General features: G+C 53.1%; 9 protein-coding genes across 9 annotated transcripts; 7 read left to right on the top strand and 2 right to left on the bottom strand.

Annotated features, from left to right (window-relative positions):
* Window positions 1-20: 20 nt before the first annotated feature.
* QC761_102860 (uncharacterized protein) lies at window positions 21-3,558 on the top strand. The gene is made up of 5 exons (XM_062873530.1): window positions 21-1,624; window positions 1,685-1,923; window positions 1,981-2,751; window positions 2,821-2,965; window positions 3,035-3,558. Exons 1-5 carry the CDS (start codon window positions 1,555-1,557, stop codon window positions 3,325-3,327), a joined length of 1,518 nt encoding a protein of 505 aa, XP_062736573.1. The 5' UTR covers window positions 21-1,554; the 3' UTR covers window positions 3,328-3,558.
* Window positions 3,559-4,681: 1,123 nt separating this feature from the next.
* Window positions 4,682-5,992, top strand: QC761_102850 (uncharacterized protein; the record flags this gene model as incomplete). Its single annotated transcript, XM_062873529.1, has 1 exon — window positions 4,682-5,992. The coding sequence occupies one exon, from the start codon at window positions 4,682-4,684 to the stop codon at window positions 5,990-5,992; it is 1,311 nt and encodes a 436-aa protein (XP_062736572.1).
* Window positions 5,993-6,368: 376 nt separating this feature from the next.
* QC761_102840 (uncharacterized protein) lies at window positions 6,369-8,936 on the top strand. Its single transcript, XM_062873528.1, has 2 exons — window positions 6,369-6,636; window positions 6,696-8,936. Exons 1-2 carry the CDS (start codon window positions 6,514-6,516, stop codon window positions 8,922-8,924), a joined length of 2,352 nt encoding a protein of 783 aa, XP_062736571.1. The 5' UTR covers window positions 6,369-6,513; the 3' UTR covers window positions 8,925-8,936.
* Window positions 8,937-9,884: 948 nt separating this feature from the next.
* Window positions 9,885-11,958, top strand: QC761_102830 (uncharacterized protein; the record flags this gene model as incomplete). The annotated part of the gene is given in 5 exon segments (XM_062873527.1): window positions 9,885-9,935; window positions 9,954-11,025; window positions 11,078-11,166; window positions 11,217-11,333; window positions 11,389-11,958. 5 exon segments carry the CDS (start codon window positions 9,885-9,887, stop codon window positions 11,956-11,958), a joined length of 1,899 nt encoding a protein of 632 aa, XP_062736570.1.
* Window positions 11,959-12,107: 149 nt separating this feature from the next.
* ISC1 (phospholipase C type enzyme) lies at window positions 12,108-14,276 on the bottom strand. The gene is made up of 2 exons (XM_062873526.1): window positions 13,182-14,276; window positions 12,108-13,128 (listed from the first exon to the last, which is right to left on the bottom strand). The coding sequence occupies exons 1-2, from the start codon at window positions 14,008-14,010 to the stop codon at window positions 12,344-12,346; spliced, it is 1,614 nt and encodes a 537-aa protein (XP_062736569.1). The 5' UTR covers window positions 14,011-14,276; the 3' UTR covers window positions 12,108-12,343.
* Window positions 14,277-14,528: 252 nt separating this feature from the next.
* Window positions 14,529-16,228, top strand: SWD3 (WD domain protein; the record flags this gene model as incomplete). Its single annotated transcript, XM_062873525.1, has 2 exons — window positions 14,529-15,544; window positions 15,610-16,228. 2 exons carry the CDS (start codon window positions 14,529-14,531, stop codon window positions 16,226-16,228), a joined length of 1,635 nt encoding a protein of 544 aa, XP_062736568.1.
* Window positions 16,229-16,231: 3 nt separating this feature from the next.
* QC761_102800 (uncharacterized protein) lies at window positions 16,232-17,252 on the bottom strand. The gene is made up of 2 exons (XM_062873524.1): window positions 16,894-17,252; window positions 16,232-16,788 (listed from the first exon to the last, which is right to left on the bottom strand). The coding sequence occupies exons 1-2, from the start codon at window positions 16,923-16,925 to the stop codon at window positions 16,521-16,523; spliced, it is 300 nt and encodes a 99-aa protein (XP_062736567.1). The 5' UTR covers window positions 16,926-17,252; the 3' UTR covers window positions 16,232-16,520.
* A 93-nt stretch (window positions 17,253-17,345) lies between these two features.
* Window positions 17,346-20,528, top strand: CDC14 (cell division control protein 14). The gene is made up of 3 exons (XM_062873523.1): window positions 17,346-17,891; window positions 18,040-18,348; window positions 18,406-20,528. Exons 1-3 carry the CDS (start codon window positions 17,834-17,836, stop codon window positions 19,947-19,949), a joined length of 1,911 nt encoding a protein of 636 aa, XP_062736566.1. The 5' UTR covers window positions 17,346-17,833; the 3' UTR covers window positions 19,950-20,528.
* A 4,298-nt stretch (window positions 20,529-24,826) lies between these two features.
* On the top strand, window positions 24,827-26,569 carry QC761_102770 (uncharacterized protein; the record flags this gene model as incomplete). Its single annotated transcript, XM_062873522.1, has 1 exon — window positions 24,827-26,569. One exon carries the CDS (start codon window positions 24,827-24,829, stop codon window positions 26,567-26,569), a length of 1,743 nt encoding a protein of 580 aa, XP_062736565.1.
* Window positions 26,570-26,918: the final 349 nt, after the last annotated feature.

The raw sequence follows: 26,918 nt of genomic DNA, 5'->3' as shown, positions 1-26,918 counted from the left end.
CGCGTCAGTGGCACAATGAAGGGACTTTTTGGACCTTGGGTGGATCGGAGAGGTCCGATACGTTGCTCACCGCGGGGAAGGATCGATTCACTCCACCCGGCCACCGACAGTAAAACGGCGAGGATGGAGCTGCTCTTCACACGCTCAATCCGCAATATATTTCGCTCCACACCCTGATCTCAAGATATGCAGTTGGCAGTTTTGACAGAGAAAGCCAAGCGTTGAAGTGCGAGACTTGGCTGGGAGATGATTGAGACATCTCGAGTTTGTTCAACCTGACTTTCAGCCCCCGCAACGGTCGTGGGCTTCAGTCATCGGCGCTGGCAGTCAACGGCCTCCTCGGCCGAATCTGAGGTCATCAGCCACTGAGGCAGCGATCGTACAGCTAGGTGTCATGATTATCATGTAGTATATGTCCGTCTTCGGCTCATACTACACTCGTCTCTCAATTAGTTCTTTTCTCTGGCCTCTTTTACCACAACACGTATTCCGTTGTCCCGTCTCTATTCATGGAGAGCTCTTCCCACTTGCTTAATCGGGCAACTGTGGGAAGCGGAATGGAAGAGGGAGTGGAGATGGACCCCTGCCATCAGCCCCTGTCCAGAATGCGGGTCGGCTGGATATCCAGGCAGCCAGGGACATGGCTGTGGCTTGACTTCGAAGCAGCCGGTCCTTTCTGCACGCCCATACGCCCAGGCTTTTGCCCCCCTGGCTAATACACTAATCCACACCCTCCCCCTCTCGGCCCCTCCATCGCAACTGGACCCTCCTCCCCCGGTCATCCACGAGAAAACCCTCGTCCTCCCCCAATGAGAGGCCGTGCTTTCGGATGCCACTCGGGGCAGATGCACCTTTTGGACGGAGCGGCAGGGCGATGACCCTCGATCAGCTTCATGGAACAACGCCCCGCTAGTCCACAGCGGCCAACCTGGCCGAGGTCACCCTCTCGTGTGGACTTCCAGACTCTTGCTGCGTCTCGATGCTACCCAAGACCCAGGCGCACATCTCGACACCGGGAGACCAGGAGAACCGCTCGTCCCCCAATGTACATATGTCCCACACCCCGACGCGACCGGCCAGTCACCTTGCTCTCTGGTGACTTTCTCTTCTCTTTTCCCCTTCCTTTGCCCATCCCAACGAACAATCCTTTTTCCTCAGTTCAGACCACGTTGGGCCCTTACAATCTTGCCGTGGTACTTCCTTGCGCCACGTTCCACCTTGATCTGTTTTACCGAGACCGACGTCCTCGTACCGCCATATAGCAACCGAACCGAAACATTTAGGACTGGATTCCGAGCTCGAATGGATTCTTAGATCTGCATCCGCGCGCCCATATCACCATAGCTTCCACCGACTCACGTGGCCGAATAATCGACTGGAGGATTCGACTTGTGCTGGAATCGAAACTAGGAATCCCAGTCTGGAGGTTGAACGATCGACACCTCATATCATCCCGGCCATCTGGATCGGGGGATATTGACTGAAAGTGGGTGGATTGGATTGTGGAATACACGTGGAGTACCGACAACGTCGGTCATTCAGAGAGACACCAAGATGTCGAACGGAACAGAGGTTGAATGTCCAAAGCCATTCTTGAACGTCGCGGATTTTGATAATGGCGGCTGTAAGTCACGGCTTTGTCCTCGGTGGACTTGCTGACGTTGCTAATCTTGTGCCTGTGCAGTTATTGAGGGCAGAGTGTGCCAACCATACTTTGACGCAACGTGCTGCTTACCGTGCCCCATGACACAGTGGGCCTACCCAGACACCTTCGAGACGATGAGTGAAGCGGCCAACTGGGTGTCGGTCGTGAGCACAGTTGGCTGCGTCTTCCTCCTACTCTCTTGGGCTGTGCTGCCGGTTGAAAAGACTTTCCGGCATTATCTCAGTATCTCCTTGACCACGGCAGTGGTGTTTATGAATGTAGGTCGGCCGCTGTTGCAAGCTGATTTTGGGTCAACATGCTGATGACCTTGATAGCTTGGGTTCGTTATCCCTCTGGCAGCCCAGCCCGAACAATGTTTCGACGCAATTACACCCAACTCGATGAAGACGAGCTCAGTCTGCGCGGCATCCGGCATGTTTATTATCCTGGGAGGATGGGCAGGTGTACTTTGGGTCTTCTTGCGCGCGCTCTCCCTGCACCTTCAGATTTGCTGGCAGCTTGTTGTGGGACGCAACTTTATGTGGTTTGCTCAGGTTGTCGGCTGGGGCCTCCCTGGTGTGGGCGTTGTTCTCGCCTTCCTCTTGAGCGGTGTGTCGTTCCGATTCGGACAGACCTGCCATATCAACCACAAGAACAGTCTTGCCGATCTCTGGATCCCGCTTCTGGTCTTCTCCGGCCTGACAATTATCATTCAGTTCGCGACATTCGGCTACTGCATCAAGGTTTACCTCGCATCGTTGGCCGATAACAGCGCTTCAACCGAGGGCTCCAACATGCCATCCTACACCAACAGCATCCGGACCATGACTCCCAAGCAGGCCTATCGTCGCGTACGCCGCGTGATTGCGCTGCAGTGGAGAGGTATCGCTATCGTCTTGATCATCATCGCCGATGTTATTTTCTTTTCCGTCGTTTTCGTTTTCCAAGACAACACTGTCGAGGCTGTCAAGAATGACAGCAGCATTGCTCGTCCTTGGGCTCTCTGCTTGCTCGCGAACGGTGGGGATAAGGAGCCCTGCCTGGAGCTTGCAAGTGCCCTGGTGGTCAATATGCCAACTGTTGGCGCTGTTCTTTTCCTTCTCGGGGTAAATTTCCTAACCACCCCGTTTGTCACACGAGGGTCACACTTTTACTAACACGGGTTTGTTCTTTAGATGAACGGCATTTGGCTTTGTCTCCTCCTCGGCCGCTGGTCCATGATTACGGGCTGGCGTGATTTGTTGATCTCTTCCCCTAGCCGGAGCAAGAGAGAGTTTGTTTCAGTCGATGCGCGGCTCGACGACCTGAAGAAAGATACACGTTCGTACGAGATGCTATCCCGGGACGATTCCGGGAAGGTCATGGAACAATCAGTAACACCCTCCGTAGTGACTCCGATCTCCCCCGCGCTGGCCAGATCAGGAATGGGAAGCCCTACCATGCACAGCCATAACCAAGACCCCGAGAGCGGCCGTCGCACGCCCGACTTTTTCGGTCAAACGCAGAGATATCACACGCCAGCGAGATCATTCTCCTCGCCACGCCCACCACAACAACCGCAACAAGCGACGGTGACTTGGGATCCCACAGAGACATATGCTCGGGGACAATCACCAGGGGTCTATTCCCAAGACGGCAACCCAAACAACTATGTCAACCCACTGGGCATGAACAGGTTATGAAGATGATGACGAACGCAACGCCAAAAAAAAATCAATCATAAAATATATTCTTGACCTTACTTAATACTCAAAAACTAAAGAGGAGGGAGGAGGGTTGGGAAAGAAGGATACCCAGGTTCAATTCACTACACATATTTAGCACAATCCTTTTTGCGGACATATACGCGTGCCAGAACCGCCATTTTGCATCAATTATTGTACAATACTTGCCAGATAGAGGAGAATCGACTGGGCGACGGACCATGAGTTGCCGCCAATGCTGAAAGAGCAAACCTAGGTTATTTGTGTACAATGGATTTGCAAGTGCTTTGAAGATGGGTCCCAAGGATGTGTGAGGGGATGGAGGGGAGGGGGAGAAGGCAGTATCTATATTTGAGAGGTGTATAACGGAATGATTGGGTCGCTCGGGGGGAAAGACCAAAGAGAGTGACTGACTCGCTACCGCCGAACATCACGACATCTGAACTTGAGGATATCGCCATCATCATCATTATCAGAACCTCGTGCTATCACGTTGACAGAACTGGACTTGTGCTACGCTGTTTCTTGAAAAGCAACGCTCCTATCATGGAAAGGTAATGCTGTTTGCGGGGAAATCCTGGAAAAAGGGTGCGCCAAGAATGCCAAAACGGCTGCTTGCGCTTGAGCTGCTGCAGCCCTGTCAGCTGTGGGCCTGGTGGGTGGGCGCCGGTGCGGGCAACTCCCGCCTGGTGAAAGCGGCTGCTGGACAGGGAAAACCTGCCGTGTCGAGAGACCCTGCAGTTTGTGAATGGACCATCCAGCTCCCCTCCACGGTCGTCGCTTGTGTCGTGGCCTCCTCCCCTCGAGAGGCCAGCGACATCCTTCCCGGTTCTCGCTCAGCGTGGGCCTCGCCTTCAGAAACAGCTTCCCTCTTTTCTCTGATCTTGCTTCGTTCCGATTTTGGCGACGAACCTGATTTGTGTGCTGAGATTCCCAACTCCCGGGGCATCCGCGTCGGCTGCTTATAAACTTGGTCCAACAGCCGCACTCTACATTGTTTTGGTTGTCTTGCCTTGTGCCTTGTTTGGGATATTATGGCGTATTTAAACATCACAAGAGGCTGATATTCGACTAATACCATTGGACAACAAGACATTCAACTCAGCACTTACCGCGCTGTATATGCATACCGACAGTCTCTCTCCCATCCGAGCGGCGGCGCAGAGGCAGACACGGAGAATTTACACCATTGACTTCTTTGGATCAATTGCTTACACAGCTTACTCACCTCACTCCCACCACCCAACCAAATCACGACAGCTACCAACAACCACAACAACAACAACAACGGCCACTTCCACTGATTCCGCCTCCAAACCAACACCGAACCCTCATGTCCCGACCGCCACCAATGTTCCTCACACTATTATCCATCCTCATCCTGGGGACATACTTCTTCCACCTCTGGCGCGCCGAAGCCGCCCTCGCCATCCCCTGGACACCCTCCCCCGACGCCCGTCTGTTCAGCCAACGACCCCTCCCCGCACCCATCGAAGCTTCGTTCTTGTCTTCTTCTACCACCACCGCCTCCAAAGAAACCGAGTCCCAACCACTATCAAACTATGCCCTTCCCCTCAAAACCCAAGGCCGCAACATTGTCGACCAAAACGGCAAGCGATTCAAGCTGTCGAGCGTAAACTGGTACGGCGCCTCGGATGAGTTGTTCATCCCCGGCGGGCTGGACGTTCAACACCGCAAAGCAATAGCAAAAACAATCAAAAGGCTGGGGTTCAATTCTGTCCGGATGCCCTACAGCGACGAGATGGTTGTCAAGAACCCGACTATTTTGCCGCACCTGCTAGCTAAGAATCCGGACTTGATGGAAAAGAGGGCGCTGGACGTGTTTGTGGCTTGTGTGGAGGCGCTGACGGAGGAAGGGATCGCGGTGATTGTGAATGATCACATTACGACTGCGACTTGGTGCTGCGGGGCGGATCCTTGCGATGCCAGCTGGAGCAATGATTGGTTGCCGGGGGTGGTTTGCAAGGTGAGGCAGACGGAGGAGGATTGGATTCGGAACTGGGAGACGGTGATGGGGAGGTTGGCGGGGAATGAGCTGGTGATTGGGGCGGATCTGAGGAATGAGGTTAGGGGGGTTTGGGGGACTATGCCTTGGGATCGGTGGGCTAGTGCGGCGGAAAAGGCGGGGAACAGACTGCTGAAAATGAAGAAGGATTGGTTGATTATTGTTGGGGGAACGGAGAGCGGTAATGATTTGAGGGGGGCGAGGACTAGGCCGGTGAGGTTAGAGGTGGAGGATAGGGTGGTGTATTCGGCGCATGTGTATTCTTGGAGCGGGTGGGGGAGCCTTGAAGGGAGGTACTCTAAGAGAACGTACCCGAGTTTTGTGGCGTCTATGAGGAGCAATTGGGGGTATTTGGTCGAGGGGAACGTGGCGCCGGTGTGGATTGGGGAGTTTGGGGCGCCGAGTGAGCCGGGGAGGGGGGATGCGAATTACTGGGAGAACTTGATGAGGTATCTGAAGAGTATTGATGCCGATTTTGGGTACTGGGCGATCAACCCGAGGAAGCCAAAAGACGATGAGAAGGAGACGTATTGCCTTGTAGAGGATGACTGGGTGACGCCGGTGCTGGATTACAGGATGAAGGATATGACGGAGTTGATGAGGATTGGGCATAAGTAGAGAAGTTGGAATTTCTACATAAGCATTGGGTTAGGAGTTGTGGGGAAGGTATAAAAGTGGTTGTAAGCGCTTTGTGTATGTGTATTGGCGTTGAAGCGGATTTGACTTGGCATGGGGTGTTTGCTTTGAGTTTCTGGAGATGTGGTTGATACCATTGGCAGCGTTAGATTGGTTACATAGAGGCGCGCTATGGATGCTTATGTGATGGGATTTTTATCAAACTGCTTGTGTCTCTGTTTGAGGGTGTAGAGCATCACAGTGTGCGTTTGTGTCCATCAAGGTATGGATAGCTGGCCCGCAGTGACGTATCTCTAGTTAGTAGCTCCCTAGCTACAACGCTTATCGATAGCGTGACTGGCACTGACCTCCCACGCTCCCCCTCCCGCCTGCAAGCTGCCGATCCAGAGCTCCTGCAACGATCAAACATACCTATTGCGCCTACCACAGTTTTTGAGCTTTCTGGCTTTTCTCTCTCTGACCGTATTGGAGTCTCCTTCAGCTATGTCCACGCACCAACCCCGATGTTCTCATCTTCTTCCAAGGACATGATGAACGCCGCCGAAGGAACCGAGCAACCAACAGAGGCGGGGTACGAGGAAGTCTACGTCCACCCGGTGTGCCATGTCCAGACTCCGGAGAACAGAGTGAGCCTCGAAGCTCGGATTGATCACTAGCTCGAATATATTTGCTGATGGGCATTTAGTTTGGACCTGGTATTCGTGAGAGTTTCACGGCCCATGTGGACATGCTCAACACGGCGGCTGTCGGGGACGATTTCGATTTCGACGAAGACGACGCAGACAGCGCGGACGATGATTACCCCGATGACGAGGACGAATACGAGTCAGATAATGCCAATCCCGCCGGAACCGGTTGGTTGCCTTCGTTGATCGGGATGTCTGCGAACGAGTTGATGAGCATGATGGGCCCGGTCCAGGCCTTGGGGCTGGGGGTGGCGGACGCAAATGAAGCAGGAACAACGTCAAATACGCCTTCGTTTCCTCACTGCTCTAGCGGGCGGTGTAATTTGACGGCACTGTCACAGCGATACAACCTCTACTTTGCAGCCTATCAAGACAAGATATACGTGTACCAGCCGCAGCGAGCACCACGAATTCTACCGCCGCCATGTCTGATTCTTCACCCGGCCACCACAAAGCTCGCGGCTTTGTATCCTGGAGAGCTCGACAGGAGGTTTTCTCACCAAATCAATAACATGATTGTAGGGAATCTGGGGAACCTGGAGATCGTCTTGTTTGCGTGCGACGACGGCGACATTGGAGCCTACTATACACACGCGTTGGTGCACTGGATCAAGACGTACCCCAAGCAGGACGGGGCTGGGCCTTTTTCTCGATCTACCCCAAAACCCAGGATGTTCTTTCACGAGAACGTTACCCTTTCGGCGTGGGGTCTAGCTATTCATCAGCAGTCTCGCCTGATTGCGGTTGGATCCAACAGACACGAGGTCACTGTGTTTGCGTTTGCTCTCCTTCGTCAGGACCAGGAGGATGACGCTTATGAGCTCGACGAGTCGCCCGAGTTGTGGACGGGACAAACCGCCTTGCAGCTTCAGAAGCATTTCCAATCGAGGACGAGGACGTGGAAGATTACTTTGCCGCTTGGCATCAGTGGCCACAACATACCCAGCGTGTCTTTTCTTGACGACGAGCATGGCAATGCGGACAAGATAGCCGCTATTGACATTTGGGGGGTGGTGTGGCTACTTGACATTTGGAAAATTGGAACCGGGCCAGTTGTCATACCAGCCACCTCGGAAGCACACAGGTACCTTCGGGGATGGTGTGTCATGATTCTTCCTGGCAGTGCCTTCAAACCGACAAAAAGTGCCCGCGAAACATTGGGAGTGACTGCAAAGGAGATTCTCCAGCCCAAAGCCAATGTCCTGGACATCACGTGTGGGCTATACTACGTCAAAGACCTTGCCGTCAATGTGGGCGACATGATCAGAAACAGGCCTTACGCCAACTCTACCGTTTACGAAAAGCTGCATAATCTAGCTGCTGGCGGTTGTCCAGCTCCTTCTGAAGAGGGAAGCTCATCTTTGTCGAGTGAATGGGAAAGCGTGAGCGGGGACTCGGACTCGGATGACGACGACAGCCTCATTCCGAGCATGGCACTCAACCCTCCTATGGGCAATGCGGCGTCGACCACGCGTTGGGGGGCTCTTAACAGGTCAATAAACTCGAGGTCTTCGGCGATCAAAGATTTATTCGACGAGGTTCAGCTACGCCGAGAAATCGTCCCGATGTCGGGAGAGACTCCGGACCCGGGGAAACCACCGCTGACACACCAATCGGTATCCAGGATTTGCAACGACAGGCAAAAGAGGGCGGAACTGGCACGGGTGGAGGATTTTGGGGCGCTTCCAAAGAACTATTCTCTGCTGCGCACCTCGGCGGCGGATCTCGAACTTGTTCCCTTTGACAGGACATTGGCGCGGCCGGTGTTCAGGCACGTTTTGACGTTTCTGGCGCCGGGGCTGGGCCAGCCAGTACATGATTTCAGCCAGATACGCTCGGAGCGCATTCACATGATGCTCCATGTGCCAGAGTTGTTCCTGGTGGTGCTTGGGTCTGAGGTGGGAAGGGTCGCGCTCGTGACGCTGACGAAGTCGGGCAAGGTGGTGGATGGGGTGCCGCTGCGGAGGGGGTTCAGGGTTGATTGCGTGCTCCCTCGCAAGGCGGAGGAGAAGAAGAAGGTCAGGCCGTCGTGTGGGCTGGTGGGGATTGCGATTTCGCCTGAGCCGGTGCCGGGTCCGAGGGTGAAGGGGCAGCTTGAGCTGTGCCCGGCTGGGATGGTGAGGAGGGGGCCGGTGGTGTACCGGTTGATTTTGCATTATGCGGATCACACGATTTTGATGTATGATTTGATGAGGGGGAATCCGAAGGAGGAGTTGATGATTTTTTAGGGTTAGGGGGGGGGGGAGGGGAGGAAGAAGAGGAAGATGGGGGGGTTAAAAGCGTTTCGTACATACTGGGAGGGGGGGGGGACACAAAGAGGTGATTTTTTTTTGATACCCGTCATTTATGAGATATGAGACTGAGAATTTTTACTGTTTGGCATTTTATGTGTGTATCATTAATGGTGTGTTCGTCAGGCCATTTCAAGAGGTTGGATTTTTGGGTTGTGAGACTGTCTGCCTCGTTAGGAGAGTCGGAAGATGATGGTCACTAGATGGATGACAGTGAGTTGACTGGATTGAGGGGATGAGGGTTTAATTCAGGGGTGAGCTCACGTGGGAGCGTTTGCTTTACTTGTAGAGGTTGTGAAATTGTTGCAACAAAACGTTCATAATGAAAGAGTGTGCCACATGCAGTTTCTGCAACAGTCGCACTTGCCGTTCTTGTCAAACTTGACCTGTGTAGGTGTGTGTGTGTGTGTGGTTTGAGATGAGATCCAAAAGGGAAGGAGTTGCCAGGGTGTGTGTAAGTCGCGGTTGCTCGTTATATGTTGGATGGTCTGTGCATTCTATCCAACATGTGGAATTGCGAATTGGGTTGGTCGGTCGGTCGTTGCTTCCTTTTTCCCTTTTTTTTGTTTCATCATTCATTGCTCATGTTCGACACTGGGAACAGGACAAGTTGGGATGATGAGATGAGAGGATAAGTTGATGACGAGTTTGACATTTGTTTGAGGGTACATGCCCACCGACTTTTGAGGGGCTTGGCATTATCAATCACTCGTCGACATTCTCGACCCCCTTTTCTTCATTCGTTACGGGAGTACGAATTTTTTTTTTTAATTTTTTTTTGTTTTCCTTTCCCTTCCGTTCGAGGGCACAGGGGGACATTCATTCCTTTGTGACACGTCAAAGAACACCCGTCCGCCCGCGCGCCCGCGCCTGTGTGTTTTGATTGTTGTTACAAAAATGCGCAACCCGGCCACATCGGGGTACGCCCCTGTATCGACCACCGACCACGACAGCAACAACAACAACAACAACAACAACAACAACAACAACAACAACAACAACAACAATGTCTACGCAATGGACGATCTAGCTGGCAAACCACTCCCTCCCACACCCCGAAACTTTGACCCCCGCGCGTTCAGGATCTACAGGAGGGATGTAGTCACCTTCTCGCTGTCGTTTTTGGTGTCGTTGCCGTTGGTGCTGCTGGTGGCGTTGTTTACGGGGGATGGCTCCCTGTTTGGGTATCACTCCTCGCCTTCGCCCTCCCCATCAGCCACGAAACCAAACGGTAAGTTTATTGTTCCTGGGGCTGGTGGTGGGGGGTGCGAACCGACTAGTACTGTGCCTCAGTACTTTAATACTGAGGACGGGAAATGGGCTGGGCCAACTGCTACTGGCAAGCCGGGTTTTTTGGCCCAGACGAGGGAGTGGGGCGTGGAAGATGGGAAGACGTGGGTTCCGAACGAGCCGTTGCAGACGCAGGTGCCGGTGCGGGGTGGGGATGGGAGTGAGAAGGGGGGGAGTATCTTTGGGGAGATGGGGTTTTTGACGCCGTATAGACCGGCTAAGGGGTTTGGGGTCGAGGAGTGGCCTTTGCCGGAGGGGGCGGAGATTGTGCAGGTTCAGATGGTGTCTAGGCATGGGAGTCGGTACCCGACTGTTGGGAGCAATGTTGATGGGTTGGGGAGGAGGATCGGGGAGGCGAAGAAGAGGGGCGGGTTCAAGACGAGTGGTGATATAGGGTTTTTGAATGAGTGGAGGTATGAGTTGGGGCAGGAGATACTGGTGCCGAAGGGGAGGCAGGAGTTGTATGATTCGGGGGTTTTGCATGCGTACATGTATGGGAAGCTGTATAATCCTAACAGCAAGATTATTGTGCGGACGACGACGCAGGACAGGATGTTGAAGTCGGCCGAGAATTTTATGGCGGGGTTCTTCGGGTTGGGGTGGACGAGTAATGCGACGATTGAGGTTATCATTGAGGATGCTGGGTACAATAATAGTCTGGCTGGGTATTTGAACTGCCCGAATGGGAACAAGGTGAATGGGGGGTCTAAGGCGCAGGAGAAGTGGATTGGGGTTTACTTGCAGAATGGTGAGTTTGAAGCAAAAGGGATGGGTGAAGGGAGTTTGCTGACGAGAAATAGCAACGGAGAGGCTGGCGAAGTTGGTTGAAGGGTACGAGTGGACGGTTGAGGATACATACGCTGCGCAGACAATGTGTCCATATGAGACTGTGAGTATTTGACTTGGTGATGAGGATGTGTACGGCTGACATGAGGATAGGTGGCATACGGCTTCAGCAAGTTCTGCGAGTTGTTTACATATGAAGAGTGGCTTCATTTCGGGTACTCGATCGATCTCAACTTTTACGGAAACGATGGATTTGGATCGCCGGTTGGAGTAGGTCTTTATCACACGCTACCCTCTCTTGATCTTTACTAATGATGTGTAACAGAGAGCGATCGGCCTTGGCTACCAGCAAGAAGTCGTTGCCCGCCTCCAGAACCGCACCCTAGGGTACTCAGGCTCCCAGATCAACGTCACCCTCGACAACAACACCGGCACATTTCCCCTGAACCAGTCTCTCTACTTTGACTTTTCCCACGACACCAACATCATCAGCATCCTGGCTGCCTTTGGCCTGACGCAGTTCGGGGCCACACTCGACCCGCTCAAGTACCCAGGTCAGCATAACTTTACCGTGTCGGACATGACGCCGTTTGGTGCCAGGCTCGACATCGAGATTATCAAAACTCAAAAACCCGTTCTGGCGAATCGGGAGGTGGATGAGACAGGGAAAGAGACGGAGTATGTCCATTTTGTGCTAAACCAAAGGACGGTGCATTTGGGGTGGAGCTTGGAGGAGTGCGATGGGGCACGGAAGGATGGGTGGTGTGAGTTGGGGGCATTTTTGAAGGCGCAGGAGAGGATGGCGAAGATGGCGAGATACGAGGAGGCTTGCCATGGGGAGTTGAGCGGGGAGAATTGGGAGTATGGGAGGGTGGTGGATGGGGTGCCTGTTTAGGGTGGAGATATGGGTTGTATATTTCTTTTTAAGTGTGTGTCATTGGTTATAGAGGGAAAAAGGAGGTTATATCGATGGTTCATTTGCCATGAACGATGAGTTTTCCGGTTCCTGTTTGTGCGTTTAGGTACTTCTCCTTTGGGTCATCAGGTTAGATGGGTAGCGCGTTGATGAGCAGTAACGTAATCCCTAAAGTAAGATGACCATGTTGATAGCTGTCAAGGTATGGAAATGGGGATAGAAAATGATATTACTCGTGACTAGATAGCTCCCCGGGTATATAAACACCTCATGCACATCATCCGTCTCATCACCCCCGCCTCTTCCATTATTATGAATTAATTATCATCCCACCCAACCTTCTTCTCCTTTTCCTACACCAACATCACCACCCTCTCTCCTCCCCCTCCCCATCCGCAGTCGGCACCCCACCCCCAGCACTCAGTTTAGCATTCACAACCTCCCACTCAAACTCCCTCAACGCCCCCAGCTCGCTCCTGAAAAACAACAAACTCATCAACCCATCCACCGTTCCCGCGACAAAGCTCAAGCTGCTCACCAGCACCAGCACAAAAGCGACATAGTTCGCCGGTGACCACCACACCCCAACCAAACAGCCGACCAACACAGCCAACGACCCAAAAAAGTGCCACCCCCTCCACTTCTTCTGCTTCTCCTCCCGGAGTCTATACTTGTGGATCTCCTGCAAAATAAAATCATACGCCGAGGTTGGCAGCTGGAGGTGATCGGCGGTCAGGAAGGACAAAAGCTGGGCGTCAAATGAAGAATTGTCCCTGATGGACGAGGGGGTGGGAGACTGGAGGTAGGTTCCGTCTTGGACGTACTTGTCGTCGGTGTCGGGGATGGTGCTGGCGTCGTCTTGGCCAGGTTGGCGGATTTTTGGGGGCGCTTTGAGGATGAGGGACTCGTCCGCGGGGGCGGGCTTGTTGCCGTTTGGCGGTGCTTTACTGCTGGACTGTGCCGAGGAGGAGGACAGAGGGTGGAAGGCGAGGGTGGCTTCGACAGCAAAGTGGTCGCTGAGGGAGCAGCCTAGTTCTGGGTGGCGCATCATCATGCCTACGCGGGCGGCCTTGACGACCCAGCCGCCGTTGAGGGAGGCGATGTCGCCTGAGCCGGCGAAGATGTAGTCGAGGCGTTTGCCGCGGCGGTCTGGGGGTTGTTAGTGGGTTGATCACGTCAAGTTGAGTAACGAAGGGGCATACCGATAGTGTCAGGGGGAACGGTGACTGGGGGTTTTCCTGGGCCGAGGAGCTTCTGCTGTTCTTTGGTCCACCGCCATGTGCAATATGGACCGTCTGAAGCGGCGCCATTCTCCTCAATGTTGAACCCTGCAGTTGGTATTGGGCGGCGGCGAGCCTTTTCGGCCGGGTGATCTGCTGGCCCGAGAGAGCTGTCTGGGTGCAAAACCCTCCAGACATCGCGAACAGGTGTGTTGGCGGTAACAAGTTGATGTTCCAGTGACATGGGAATCATGTTGAAGTCACCGCAACCAAGCACTAGATGACCACGCTCAGCAGCTCCGCGAAGCAGTTTTGATATCTCCCACGACTGCGCGAGTCTCTGGGCGAGATATGAATCGTCGGGTTGACCAGCCTCATATGGCGAGTGAGTGTGAGTACAGAACACCTCAATCACCTGCTTCGCCGCCGGCCCATAGCGAATCTTTGCGCAGGCCACCCCTTTTCCGACATACCAATCTCCACGCCAGAAAGCCGTCGGCCTGCCGTTCAGTGGGTAGCGAAACAGAGTGCTCTCTTCAATCGGCCATTTTGAGAGAATGGCGAGCCCTCCTCCGAAAGGCCCGCTGAAGTAAAACTTGCCGTAGGGGAGAATGAAGCGCGTCTCACGTCGGATGGCCTTGTAATCCTCCTGAGTGAAGCATTCTTGTAAGCAGACGATGTGTGGTGAAGGGTCTGCTATCGCAAGTTGACGTCCGATTTCGGCCAAGCGTTCATTGCGCAGCTTGGAGATGAATTTGAGGCCCCAGCAATTGAGAGTCACGATGTTGAGCTCTGTCGGTAACTCTTCCATGGTCCTTCAAGATTGTTGATATGTTTCGTACGAGATTGTGTTTGGCAGCTTCGCGTCTGTTTGTTTGTTGTTGACAGAAAGATAGTTTGAAGCTCAAAGAAAATAAGAAGCTTCACATGAGATATATCTCATAACATATGCACCCCTCGCAATGTATAAAAACTCCCTTAATACGAAGCAGATATGTTTGATGAAAGAAGAGAGCTTCAAGCACCTCCCCAACGTCCCCAATCTCGTCCAATGGCATCCACCAACTCTGGGTTTTCCCTGCCGTCTCCCTTCAGTGCCTGTGCGCGCCTGAAAATAATCCCCGGCCAACGGTCTAGAATTGGCCAATGGCCGGCGGCACTGTGCGGAAGCAGATCCAGCCAAGATTTTAGCGCAAAAGCCCCCTGTCACGTCCCGTCAACTGCAACGTTCAACGCGGCCGTCAGCGATCGGCTTCGCGACCTGGAAACTTTTCCGGCAGGCAGGCTGTCGGAGCTCCCTTTGAACCAGTTCCTCGCCGGAACAAAACAATGTCAACGCTCGACTCTACCACTGCGACCCCTTTTCCGGAACCACCTTCAAAGCGACGCCGAGTAGACGGTGACAGCATGGACTCAACACCACGGTACAGCTCGCCTGGCAACCTTGATGGTGTACGCGACAGCACCCCACCCCACAATAGCAGCCTCGTCCAACAGACCCAAGGTCTTTCAATACGTCGCGAGCGGGCCTCGCGCAGCCAAAGTAGAGAAAGATACAATTCCCGATCACCTACATCCTCCCGCGATGGCTCACGGTCAAGATCTCGGTCTCGTTCACGGTCGAGATCAAGATCCTCATTCAGATCCAGATCCCGCTCCCAAACACCATACTCTAGATCACAATCACGCTCCCGATCCCGTTCCCAGTCCATATCCCGTTCACAGTCTGCCCAACCGACCCCCCCATCCATCCACCGACCGCCTATTAGACCAAACTACCAACCTCACCTCTGCCTCAAGGGGCACATGAAAGCCATCTCCCAAGTACGCATCTCCCCCGACGGGTGTTGGATCGCCTCTGCCTCGGCCGATGCCACAGTAAAGATATGGGACGCCGCTACGGGAGAGTGCTTGGACACCATCGTCGGGCACATGGCCGGTATCTCTTGTTTGGCTTGGGCGCCCGACAGCAACACCATCGCCACGGGGTCCGACGACAAAGCTATCAGGTTATGGGACAGGTTAACAGGGAACCCGGCGCATGCTGCGCACTCTACGCCGGATGCTACCGGAAAAGAATACAGAGGCTCCTCCACGATACGAGGAGGGAGAACTGGTAACGGTCCGTTATTGGGCCATCACAACTACGTTTACTGTCTGGCCTTTTCACCAAAAGGCAACATTCTGGCAAGCGGGAGCTATGACGAGGCGGTTTTCTTATGGGACGTCAGAGCTGGGCGGTTGATGAGGAGTTTACCTGCGCACAGTGATCCAGTGAGCGGGATTGGGTTCTGTAACGACGGGACGTTGGTGGTGAGCTGCAGTACGGATGGATTGATGCAAGTGTTATCCCTAACCGCCTGCCGCCTTCATTGATCGATCACTAACACAAGGTTGTTTGCACCCACAGTCGTGTCTGGGACACTTCAACTGGGCAATGTCTTAGAACACTAGTCCACGAAGACAACCCAGCCGTCACCAATGTCTGCTTCAGCCCCAACGGAAGGTTCGTACTAGCCTTCAACCTCGACAACTCGATTCGACTGTGGGACTACGTATCTGGTACGGTCAAGAAGACATATCAAGGTCACAAGAACAAGGGGTTCTCTATCGGGGGGTGTTTTGGCGCTGTTACCTACGCCGAGGATGGATACGAGCCAGACGAGGACGACAAGCCGCAACCCTTCATAGTGTCAGCCAGCGAGGACGGCGACATTGTCATGTGGGATGTTGTAGACAAGATGATTGTCCAACGGATCACTGGGGCGCACGATGGCGTGTGCTTCTGGGTGGATGTCAACGGCAAGACAATGGTCAGCTGTGGGCAGGACAACACCATTAAAGTGTTTAGACACCAGCCAAGCCGGCAGCCCGAGGCCCAGCCGAATGGTACCACACCAAATGGGATGAATGGTCATGCAGAAGAAAACGGGGTTGCCCCGGACGACAACGATGCAATGGCTGTTGATATTGAGATGGAGCTGCAAAGGCAGATTGAAGACGAGTTGGTAAAGCAGGAGCAGATTTAAGTACCATTTATTAACGTCAAAAGATACCCGTCCCAGGATATGTCTGGTGGCCTACAAACGCCTTTGTCGTGCCCCTGGTGATGTTGATGTTGATGTTGATGTTCCGGCGAATGCTCCCGTGATGCTGTGCCTCTTGCGGCTAGCAATGCAGCAAGCGCGCCTTTCTCTATAGGCTGCACAGTTAACTTTCACATGCCTAATAGTCTTGACCGTCCCCATCATCTCTTGCGGCTCGGCACGGTGGTTTGAGTTGCCTCATGTTTCTGGCGATTCACAGTTGCAGCTTGCCGTTTCAACCAGTCTCTTCCTCCGCCTTTCTAGTCTCTATTACATCCACATCCAACTGTTCCATCACCTCCAACACAAGAGCCAAGCTGTCAAAGAACGAGTTGACAGCCACGCGCAGCATCCTGTTTGTTGTCGCCTTGTACCGAACTTTGAGCGTCGAGTCAACGGCCGATAACTCCTTTTGAACGAGCGCAGACAGTTCCTTGTCTACTCGGAGAGCCTGAAGCGCAACATTGGCAAGTCTTGCGTCGGGAAAGGGGACATCGAGGCTTCTGTGTTGAAAGCAAGCAAGCAGTGATTGATTAGTGGCGGGGTAATTCTTTTAGATTGCGCTCATCTTGCTAGACACACCAGATAAGATGGGGAAAAAGACATACAGAGAACAGGGATAAGTTAATTCGGTTGACATGGTTGCTACTTTTCTGTCTTCTTTTCTGTTTCCTGGACTAGGAAGAGGAGAAAAAGATGGTCTGGCAGCTAACGAAAGTGTAAAAGTTCGTCAAGGGCGGAGCTACTGGCTTGTGACGGATGACGATGCTGAAGAGCGTGGTGCTGCGGATGGTGGGGCAGGTTTCGGGCGATAAGATAGCTGAGGAATGCCAACAGTGTGGAAGGGGGGCGAAGGGTCGCTACCTAAAAACCCCTGTCTGTGATGGCCCTTAGCGAGCTTAACTGATGTGGGGAGGGAAGCTTGGGGGCTGGTTGCTGTGGTGATGAGAATCTGGAAACGAAAATGAGAAATCTGATTGGTCCACGAGGGCAGAGCGACCCGATTTTGCCGTTGTTGTGGAGCGGTCCCCTGGAGACGAGACCCCCGTGCAAATGGGCTGGAATAACAAAGGTCAAAATACACTTGGGTCACTGGCTCCTGTCGATAAAATCTCTCTCGCAGAACGAAGGCTGCCACATGCTCTCCTTCCCCATTGCAAACAGCATCATCGTCACTGCTTTTTGCGCCGCGGGCCGTCGTTGGTCTTAACAGAGAGAGAGCCAAGGTTCTTCCCAGCCTACCTTAGGTTCCTTCGCGCGCATTGTCGACCCCAGTCGTTGTTGACATCAGTCCCCAGCCACCCTCATTCTTGCAGTAGAACCGGTTTTGCGCGTCCTCACCGACTTCAACGACACCTGCCTCCCTTACCTTTTACCCCCCACCCACTGCGACTAATTTCTAGAAAAAGAGCATCATTTGGAAAGCAGCAACCTTGACCTGCATTGTTGATCGAAATTCGAGAAGCCGCCACGGGTACATGCACTTGCGCGCATTCTCACCTACCGAATATCCCACCACCGTCGACCGCAGCGACGAGCCACGAAGAGATGGCACCTTCCACCCGCTACGCCAGCAACATGGGGCAAATAATCGAGTACATTCCTGGTATGTTCAATTGTTGCCAATGGCTTGTTTTGCATCTTGTATCACCGGATCATGGAGTCTCGTTATCTTCAGCATCGTCACCGCAGAATTGTCAAATATTCTTTACCTCTCCCTGGCTACCCGATCACCTGGCTGACAATTCAAAAAGACCGCTTATATCTCGCCGCTTACACCGAGGCGCCCGATGCCAACACGTTGTTTCCCTACCCCGACCAAGCTCCTCGGTCGCCTAGGAAGCGATCGCAGCGCAATGTCGAGCCCACTCCCGCCCAAGACTACAAGCAGCCCTACTATTTCACAGTAGATGATACTCTTCTCTACAATGCCTTCCACCACGACTTTGGCCCGCTTCACATTGGACATCTCTACCGCTTTGCGCTGCAGTTCCACGAGATCCTCGGAGCGAAGGAGAACAAGGACAGGCCTATTGTTTTCTGGAGCAGAGCTGATCCTCGCAGTATGTTTGATCTTGTGTCTGAAAGCTTTCTTCTCCATTCTAACCACTTTTTCGTAGGCCGTGCCAATGCTTCTTGCCTTCTTGCTTGCTACATGGTTTTGATTCAGTCATGGCCACCGCATTTGGCCCTCGCGCCTGTTGCGCAAGTCGACCCCCCCCTCATGCCTTTCAGGGATGCCGGCTATAGTCAGGCCGACTATGGCATCACTGTCCAGGATGTCGTTTATGGTGTGTGGAAGGCCAAGGAGGAAGGCTGCTGCGTTCTTGAGAACTTTGATCTCGACGAATACGAAAAGTTTGAGCGGGTCGAGAACGGCGATTTCAACTGGATCTCGCCCAGCTTCCTTGCTTTTGCTTCCCCACAGACCGCCGAGGTGGCCAAGACGCCAGAAGGCACGGAAGGTTGGGAGCTGCTTCCAAAGAACCTTGCCCAGATCGAGTCGGACGCCTTTATCAACCAGCCCCTTCGCAATGTCTTGACACACTTTACCGAGAGGAATATTGGACTCGTGGTTCGCCTCAACTCGGTTCTCTACAATGCCTCGTACTTTGAGGCTCTTGGCATCCAGCACATCGACATGATCTTCGAGGACGGCACCTGCCCACCTCTTTCCACTGTGCGCAAATTCATTCGCTTGGCTCACGAGATGATCACGGTCAGGAAGAAGGGCATTGCTGTTCACTGCAAGGCTGGTCTCGGTCGCACTGGCTGCTTGATTGGTGCCTACCTCATTTACAGATATGGCTTCACCGCCAACGAGGTCATCGCCTACATGCGCTTCATGCGTCCGGGCATGGTCGTTGGCCCCCAGCAGCACTGGCTTCACCTGAACCAGGGTGTCTTCCGGGAATGGTGGCTCGAGGAGCGCATCGAGAGGAAGCTCCGCAAGGAGATGGCTGCCAACGCGGCCAAGGGTGTACCCCAGACTCCCAACCGTGCGGTCCAAAAGGCTGCTCGTGGTGCGAGCAAGAATGGCGTTGCCACCCCTCCCAACCGTGCAGGGCGCACACCACTCGGCGAGGTGGATTCGGTTGACAATGCTCGGGACAACAAGGAAGACTATCTTCCTGCGCCGACACCAGGTCAACCGAGGAAGACTGCTCGTGCTGGGTATGGCCGCAACACCGCCACTGTTGTCGCTACTGTCGAGGAGGAGCGCGCCGTCGAGGAGACCCAAACCGAGATCATCTCGATGCACCGGACGTCGCAGGGCAACGAGTCGGACGAGGAGTTGTATTTGCGAATGCGCTCTCATCGCAAGGCTTCAGCGTCAATGTCTCCGGACCGCCGTACCAGCGAGCGTGCCGTCAGCCAACAAACAACAACCACCACAACCGTCTATCAAGTCGTCGACAACGATGCGTCCAACGATATCGAGAACATCGGCACCGGAGCAGCCAGAACCAAGTCTTACGAGCAAGCCCAGCGAGTTAGTTCCGCGTCTGGGGTTCTGACCAAGGTTCGCGGAGGCAACAGCAGTCCCAAGAGGCAAGGCGCCGTGGCTCCCACGGGCGTTCGCAAGACGAGCGGGCGGGTAGGGAGCGCGAGCCATGTGTCTCCGGTCGCGACACAGAGGAAGATCAGTGCCGGGCTCCAATAGTAATGGGCTTTTTCGTTTGACTGGTTGACTAATGTACGACTGACTGTAACGACTTTTGATGACGACTTTTTGACGATGACGACATGGCACTGCTGCACAACCAACCCACCACACAAGGTTTTCTCTGCGTTCTTTTTCAATTTATCATTCAACTAGCATGGCACGACTTTGCCTTTGCGACACTGGGCATGCATTTGGTTCTGTTTAGTTTAGCGGGGCAAGAGAGAGCTTGGGTGTTGTTGAGTTTTAGAAAAATCTGGGTTTGTTTGGTGGGCGGGGAGTGTTGGGGTGGGCTGTGTGAATTGGGATTGATGGGAAAGCGGGTTGTTTGTTTTTTATACTTCTCTCGACTCTGGATTTGCAGTGGATGGGGGCTCTCCTGCCCTTTTGTGCCTTGTTGTTTTAGGTATCGTATCTTCTCTCGCCTATGGCGGTGATTCGCTTGTGGGAGGATGGGCAAGGGGTTTTTAGGGGGGGTTCTTGCTATGCTGGTTGATGAAGGAGAGGTTTCTGGCGTTTACGGGACTGGGAAAGGGGGGTTATATAATGGGCTTGGGTTTCTTGAGCTTGGAAGGGAAGGGAGGGAGGGAGGGGGTGTTTTCTGTTGAAGTGTAAGGTACACCGTCTTGGTTGGGTTGGGTTGGGTTTATTGTTTGCATATATGTGGAGATTACTCTTGTAAGAGGCATTAGGGATATGCTGTAGGGATTAAGGGGGGTAAGGGGGAGAGGGGGGGTGCAAGAGGTAGCAATTGGAGTATTACTACTACTAACTTTGATGCTTTTGATGAACTGTGTGTCTGTGAATGGTCAACTTGTTTATCAAGAAGCAGCTCAGAGTTCTTTTCATCCTGTGACACGAGCTTTGGTCAAAGCTCTGGTCCAGCAGCATGGCTTCATTATAATGGCTAGGCTCTCTCAGCTCTCTCTAGGGGTATCTGGTGACAATGCAATGGCCAATGTGGTGTTCCAGGAAGGCCTGTTCTTTGAACGTAAACACCCATGAGCCTCATTCGTCGCGGTAAGTCTGACGTGAAAAGCAGCTAAAGATTCCTCGTCTAGGTTGGGTTCTTTGATCCGTTGCTTATGGAGCAGGCTATCTACATGGCACCTTTCTCTCCATGACTTAAACCACCTGACTTTGGACCTGAGGAGATTCTATGCCTCAGGAGATATTATTGTCAAAAGAGTCTATGATTAAAGAGACATGTGTTGGAATACATCCTGATGTGTAAAGAAATGGAGCAGGTTAAAAAGGGGTCGCGGTGGGTGCCTGTTTAGGATGGGAGGGTGAGGAAGGGGAATGGGTGATCAAAAGGAGCGATGGTCTGTCTGGTGACAGCAAGGTCAGCGGTGAGGTGAGTACAAGATAGATGGGCACTTCTCGGTGTGATCAGGGGGGTGTGGGGGGTGTGGTAGTTGGATTGGATTGGTTGTTGATAAGGAAGCTAATATGAGAGTGTATATCTTTCTGCTCAACCAAAGTATCTTTTGGTGAGCGGTGGTGTGTGAGTCGTGTTGGTCTAGAGCGGAGGTGAGTGAGGTGGCCTACTTAGTTTCCTGGTGCGGTGCTTCTGCCTGTGCGGTGTGATGAGAGGGTGATGGTGCAATGTATCAAATTGATTACTGATGAGTGTATCTAGGAGAGCTGTATCCTTGGTAACCACCTAGTTGGTTAACGCATCGGCCAGTGACCAGGGTGATGAATTGGGCTAGGTAGCAATGACCCAATGAAGCCCAAATAGATTACAGAAGAGAATGAGCATGGGCTCCCTCCTCGGTGTTGCGGTTTCACTACAACGGACATGCCGAAGCACTGTAGGGTGTCAAATCTCCTCCTCTCGGCCGGGACATCGACGACCTGATGAAAATAGTCACATTCTCCTGCATCACCATCGGCCGCCTATGATCACGAGGCGGAGCAAACCACACGACGTGAAGCTAGCTATACAGAAAGTTTCCTTGAATCGGGCAGTCGGGGAGATGGTGTTTACACTTCTCGGCCCTCCGTTACCATATCCCCGGGTCTGGTCGCATGTGTCCTTCCCCCGAATGTACATCTCCCGAAAAAAGCCGGGCATGTCCGGCGCTGACCAATCAGATATAGCCTTCCCAAAAGGGACTTGCAAGGCTGAATCCTGACCTTGTCAGGTATGTCAACTAGTGTGACAAATTGTTCTTTTGACAGGCGAGCCGGCCAGTGACAAACATACTTTGCTTGTCAAGGCTGGTGGTTGTGTCACCGCACCTCGGGATCAAACTTTTGGTTGATCAAACCGAGTGACATATCGGTTCGGGTCTGTTGGTTGCTGTCGTGTTGTTTGAGACCCGTGATGACGTGAAGATTTCATTCTTTGTCTCCGGTGATCCCCCGTGAACTGACTAATAAGGGGGGAAGCGCTTGCAGTCCTGAGCGGATCGGAGACTTCGAGAATTGCGGGAAGCTCTGATATCTGCATGAAGGGAGCACAACACGAACCTTGCAGGAAGGACATGAAATGCAGTGATATCATCAGCCCTACGGGCGGGGTACGACCAGTCGGGTGCCTTCACAACTGTCTCGGACTCCCGGGCGCTCCCGTGAGGCACAGGAGCAATATCTTGGAAATCGAACGTATGTCTGTTGCCGTTCAACCACATGGTTAGCAAGCAAATATTTTACGTGTGGATTCCTAAGCTTTGGTTGATTAATATGGAGTTGGACACTGTCTATGAAGCTTGAAGAGACCGGCAGAGCTTCTCCGATGGACTCAAGGGTTGATTTGCAGCGGCCGACAAAAGCTGCTTGCCAGCAAGGTGTAATCTCTTGTCCCAAGGCGGTGATATCCTCTTACAATCAAGAACATCGTGGAGTCCCCGGGGTTTCATTTGACTCCTTTTCTAGGTGCAGACAGCTCCTGCGGCGCAGACTTGGCGATGACTCGCGTCAATTACAACCGAAAGGGGCACGCCGCCGGTAGTGCTCGCCGTAGACTATGATTGGATATAGATGAAAATTTCAAACTTCAGCTCATCTTCTAGTGATCTCCAAGGAAGCGGGAGTTGTGGGGAGATAACGGCCCGATGGAGCTAGATGGTGGCCCTGAGGGCCCGGTTTTTAAGGCCGGTTTTTGAGGCCGGCCTTGACGCGATAGGCGAGCGTAACCGCTCTCTTCTGGCAGATGTTGATGATGTGAATTCATTGGCTAGAACCCGTCATTGATGATATGTCCCAATATTGCTCGTTACCTGACCCAGGGGCAATATGGGATGCCTCGACATGTGAAGATGGCCTCAAGTAAACCACCCTCACCACGGTGCTGCCGACACAGTGGACGAACGGATCCAAGGCTGATCGTTTTTACTGTGTTGATAAGTTTACCCTATTCTTTTTGCGTTAGTCGGTTCTTTGAGGCGGAGCATTCTCAGGATGAAGGGGCGCCTCGGGAAACGCGGAGAACTTGAAATGGCTGGGAAGTGTTGACATGAATCGACGGCAAGTGAGGTGGTAAAGTCACCTGACCCCAATCGTCTGCGTGCACCATTCTTGGACTGGAACAGTGGTGACGTGACATGTACAATATTCTAGAAGTCTGTTGGCGCTATTATGTGGGAAAGGGGGCTTGGAGTGGATGGGTGAAGATCGCAAGATCGAGAGGCCTGGCGATAAATGCTAAGTCCAAACGGCGATGGGACGGTTGAGGAGGCCCGGGAAAAGCGGCCGCATAATAGGCGCTCTTGTAATCGATAGGAAGACTTGTCGCAATTGGCAAGGCAAGACTGATTTGCATTGTAGGAGTACCGGGCAGTTCGTTCGGAGGGCGGACCAACATCAAAAGGTTGTGGCTTTGGGCTTGAGAAAAACAGTAGAACAGGGGTCACAGGGCTGACGATACATCCGCTAATTCCAACCAATGGGGTGTAAGAGAAGGCGTGGCTGAGGCACGAGCCACTCAACGCGGCCCAGAATCAGGCCTTGTGGGCCTTGGGGGCCTGTCTTGGCACCATCAACTCCCACACCATCCATCCTTCGACTCCTTTCCTGCAGTGAAGCCACAAACAGCAGCCGAGCAGACGACTGGAAAGCTGCTCTTCGGCACGTTTGTCCATCACCGACACACGTGGTATAATCGAGTTTGACCCAGCTTGCGACAGGCCCCTCCAACTGCCGGATCCTTGGGCTCTCTTCCCGCTTGACAACTTGAGATGGAATCCGTCAGACTCCTTCCCGAATATAGCTTCACCCGATCTTGAGGTTTCATCAATTTTCTAGCGAAATCTAAGCCGCAGCGATGCTAAGCAATCAGTTGGCTTTTGCTTCCAACAGTCCCGTATTCTTTGTGTCTCGCTCGTACTCTGGCCTTCGGCTAGCAGGGAAGGCTGCCTGGTGCGATTTACATCCCCGCCTCCATGGGGGTTAGCAATGACGGGTACATGCGAGTTACTGCAAAATAGGGGCCCGACCCGAGAATGCTGGGACAAGTTACATTCCTTGGATCTATGACCATGGACGACTCACTTCCAACAAGCATTCGGCTCGGGGCTCGGTGTCCATGAAAAGAAGTGTCCTGTCCTCCCCTCCCAAGACCTAGTTGGCCTTCCCCTTTCTGTCCTCGCGGCTATCTTGTCATTATCTCGCTGGCGGCCTGTCCTATCCTTTTGTGCGTCTGTCGATCCGGTCCACAGTCAAATCCCAGCGCAGCACTGGGCCGCATGTATGGGCTCTTCATCACCATGACTATGGTCGTCGACGCTACTACCTCAGCCCCTTTGCCAATCACATAAAGAAGTTCCTTCCCGGTTGCTGTGACATCACACGCTGCTCTGATGTTTCTGGCCCGGTTTGACACACATCATCACTCCGTGTTCTGCCTTTCTTTCTTAGCTTGACTGTTTTCAATGTCCATCTCCCCCACTACGGGCATGAGCATGCTTTCTCTCGAAGGTACACCAACAATGGCACAGGCCAGATTTCCGACTCAATCACCGAGGACTAGCCCATCCATGTCCGGATCCGAACGACATGACGACACAAATGAGTGGGAGGAGGACGAGGAGGAAGATGATGATGACAGCGACCGAGGTGTGATATCATCACCGAGTGGTTTCAGATATGATATCTCACAACTACCGCACAAAACCCAGCAGATGGTTCGAGGACTATACCATCAGGCCTCGACACCGGGACCACCACAGATATCTCTAGAGTTGTGCGGCATAAAAGAGGAAGATGACGCCGAGGGTGGCTTCTTCTACGCATTCCAGATGCAGGAAACGGTACCATGCTCTATTCGAATTGGCTCAAAAAACAGCAAGACGTACTCAACACCTCGCTGCGAGTGCCCCGACGCCAGATACCGGAACCAAAAACCCTGCAAACACCTTATCTGGTTGTTTGACAGGATATCGAAACAAGCCCTCTTCGACCACGACCTTGAAGCCAGCCTTACTCTCACCGAGTATGGGTATCCTGAGCAACTTCAAGATCCTTTCGACCAGATCTCTCGCATCCGCCTCGACATTCTTGCCGACGACCTTCATTGTGATATCTTTGACCCAGACAACGACACCTCAGATCCATCACGCTCACGAATACAAGAGGCTCGCGAGATGGTTGCGGCACTAGCTGGTGTGCAACCCCAAGAGCTTGACACCTACAGACCAGATCTTGGGACTTCACACTACACGTCACCAATACGTCGTGGCGACCTCGAGGCCACCCTTTTTTCTCTCCTTTTGTCCTCTCATTCGCTTTCTGAGTGGGTTCGGACAGAGTTGGAGTCATCGGGTCCAGCCGTTGAGCCTTTCCGGGCCATGGAACGGCGGGTATCCCGAATTCTTTCCGAGCTCAAGACCTACTCCTCCTCTCTCCAAAACACACCCGCCACCTCGGTTCGTTCTCAGAAAGAAAAGACTGTCGAAGGTCCACGCGATGTCCACTGGGCAGCTACGCAGGTCCAACACTGTGTCCGAAAAATCGAGCTGCTCGTCTCTCGCGGATCGGATCCATTGTCTGAACCAGCCCGAGCCTCGGCAGCCCGCTCGCTCGTGAGCATCCTAAAGGCAGTCGTCAGCCGAAACGTCGACTCGCACGGCGGCGACACACCGAACGATCGAAATCTTTTTATGCGTCTGGTTGGAAACCACGACACGGGCTTTGTCTACAGCGCCCTTGAGCTTCTCGTCGACCAGAGCCAGTTCATTGAGGAGCTGGAGGGTATCATGGAGTTGCTCGGCCGTCATGGGGCTCCGACAACATATGTCGCCAACATGCGGGGCTTGATATCCCGGATGAGGAGCCACAAGGCTGTTCGTCATGCTGCCAATGCGGGGGAGAGTTCAGGGCGGAGGAGCCAGACGCCTCCTATGGACGAGCCTCAAGTTCCACCACCACCACCGCGGTTTGTTCAAACGCCTACGGAGGAGGAAGGGCCAAAGCGTACGACACCAGTTGAGGGCTCAAACAGTCCGCAGTTTCTCACACCCGAGCTCCCTAGCTCTTCCCGGCCTGGTAGAGGGGGTGCCGCTCGTGGGGGAGGGAGCACTCGAGGTGCGACTGCAGGCTCGAAACGGACGGCCTCGTTAGGAAGTGCCCAGGACAGTCCGCGGGGGTCAAAGAAGAAGAGGGTTAGATGTGCCTAGACCTTATTCTGTGGTCGGGTTGTTTTTTTCTTCGATTCTTTTGTTCAATATTTTTCAGCACACTGCAAAGACCAAGGAGCAGGCACTCCGTGTTATACCAGCAGAGTATTCATTAGCGTAGAAATCACCAAATCGCAAGAAAAAAGTATTCTTAGCTCGTCATATATACATAACTCATATCTCTCATATATACTCCTCATGACTATTCATACTCTTCATGAATAACTTGCGCTCCAACTCTGTTTGAAAATGCTCAAAAACGAGAGAACTAAAAAGAAAAAAGTAAAAAAGAAAAGGGGGGTATCATGGAAACCATGCACGGAAAAAAACAAGCCAAACTTCCCTCCCC

This window comes from Podospora bellae-mahoneyi (genome assembly GCF_035222275.1).
Source record: "Podospora bellae-mahoneyi strain CBS 112042 chromosome 1 map unlocalized CBS112042p_1, whole genome shotgun sequence".
In the NCBI taxonomy this organism is placed as follows: domain Eukaryota; kingdom Fungi; phylum Ascomycota; class Sordariomycetes; order Sordariales; family Podosporaceae; genus Podospora; species Podospora bellae-mahoneyi.
This window is presented reverse-complemented; position numbering and strand designations above follow the sequence as displayed.

What these genes read in the sequence shown, in the direction of transcription:
- ISC1 (XM_062873526.1), bottom strand. Translation starts at nt 14,010, where the DNA reads ATGGAAGAGTTACCGACAGAGCTCAACATCGTGACTCTCAATTGCTGG. An exon ending in CGTTCCCCCTGACACTATCG is followed by an intron (nt 13,129 to 13,181) that starts GTATGCCCCTTC and finishes AACAACCCCCAG; the next exon opens with ACCGCCGCGGCAAACGCCTC.
- QC761_102860 (XM_062873530.1), top strand. Translation starts at nt 1,555, where the DNA reads ATGTCGAACGGAACAGAGGTTGAATGTCCAAAGCCATTCTTGAACGTC. An exon ending in GGATTTTGATAATGGCGGCT is followed by an intron (nt 1,625 to 1,684) that starts GTAAGTCACGGC and finishes GTGCCTGTGCAG; the next exon opens with TTATTGAGGGCAGAGTGTGC. An exon ending in CGGCAGTGGTGTTTATGAAT is followed by an intron (nt 1,924 to 1,980) that starts GTAGGTCGGCCG and finishes TGACCTTGATAG; the next exon opens with CTTGGGTTCGTTATCCCTCT.
- QC761_102840 (XM_062873528.1), top strand. Translation starts at nt 6,514, where the DNA reads ATGTTCTCATCTTCTTCCAAGGACATGATGAACGCCGCCGAAGGAACC. An exon ending in TCCAGACTCCGGAGAACAGA is followed by an intron (nt 6,637 to 6,695) that starts GTGAGCCTCGAA and finishes ATGGGCATTTAG; the next exon opens with TTTGGACCTGGTATTCGTGA.
- CDC14 (XM_062873523.1), top strand. Translation starts at nt 17,834, where the DNA reads ATGGCACCTTCCACCCGCTACGCCAGCAACATGGGGCAAATAATCGAG. An exon ending in AATAATCGAGTACATTCCTG is followed by an intron (nt 17,892 to 18,039) that starts GTATGTTCAATT and finishes CAATTCAAAAAG; the next exon opens with ACCGCTTATATCTCGCCGCT. An exon ending in GAGCAGAGCTGATCCTCGCA is followed by an intron (nt 18,349 to 18,405) that starts GTATGTTTGATC and finishes ACTTTTTCGTAG; the next exon opens with GCCGTGCCAATGCTTCTTGC.
- QC761_102800 (XM_062873524.1), bottom strand. Translation starts at nt 16,925, where the DNA reads ATGTCAACCGAATTAACTTATCCCTGTTCTCT. An exon ending in TTAACTTATCCCTGTTCTCT is followed by an intron (nt 16,789 to 16,893) that starts GTATGTCTTTTT and finishes CTTTCAACACAG; the next exon opens with AAGCCTCGATGTCCCCTTTC.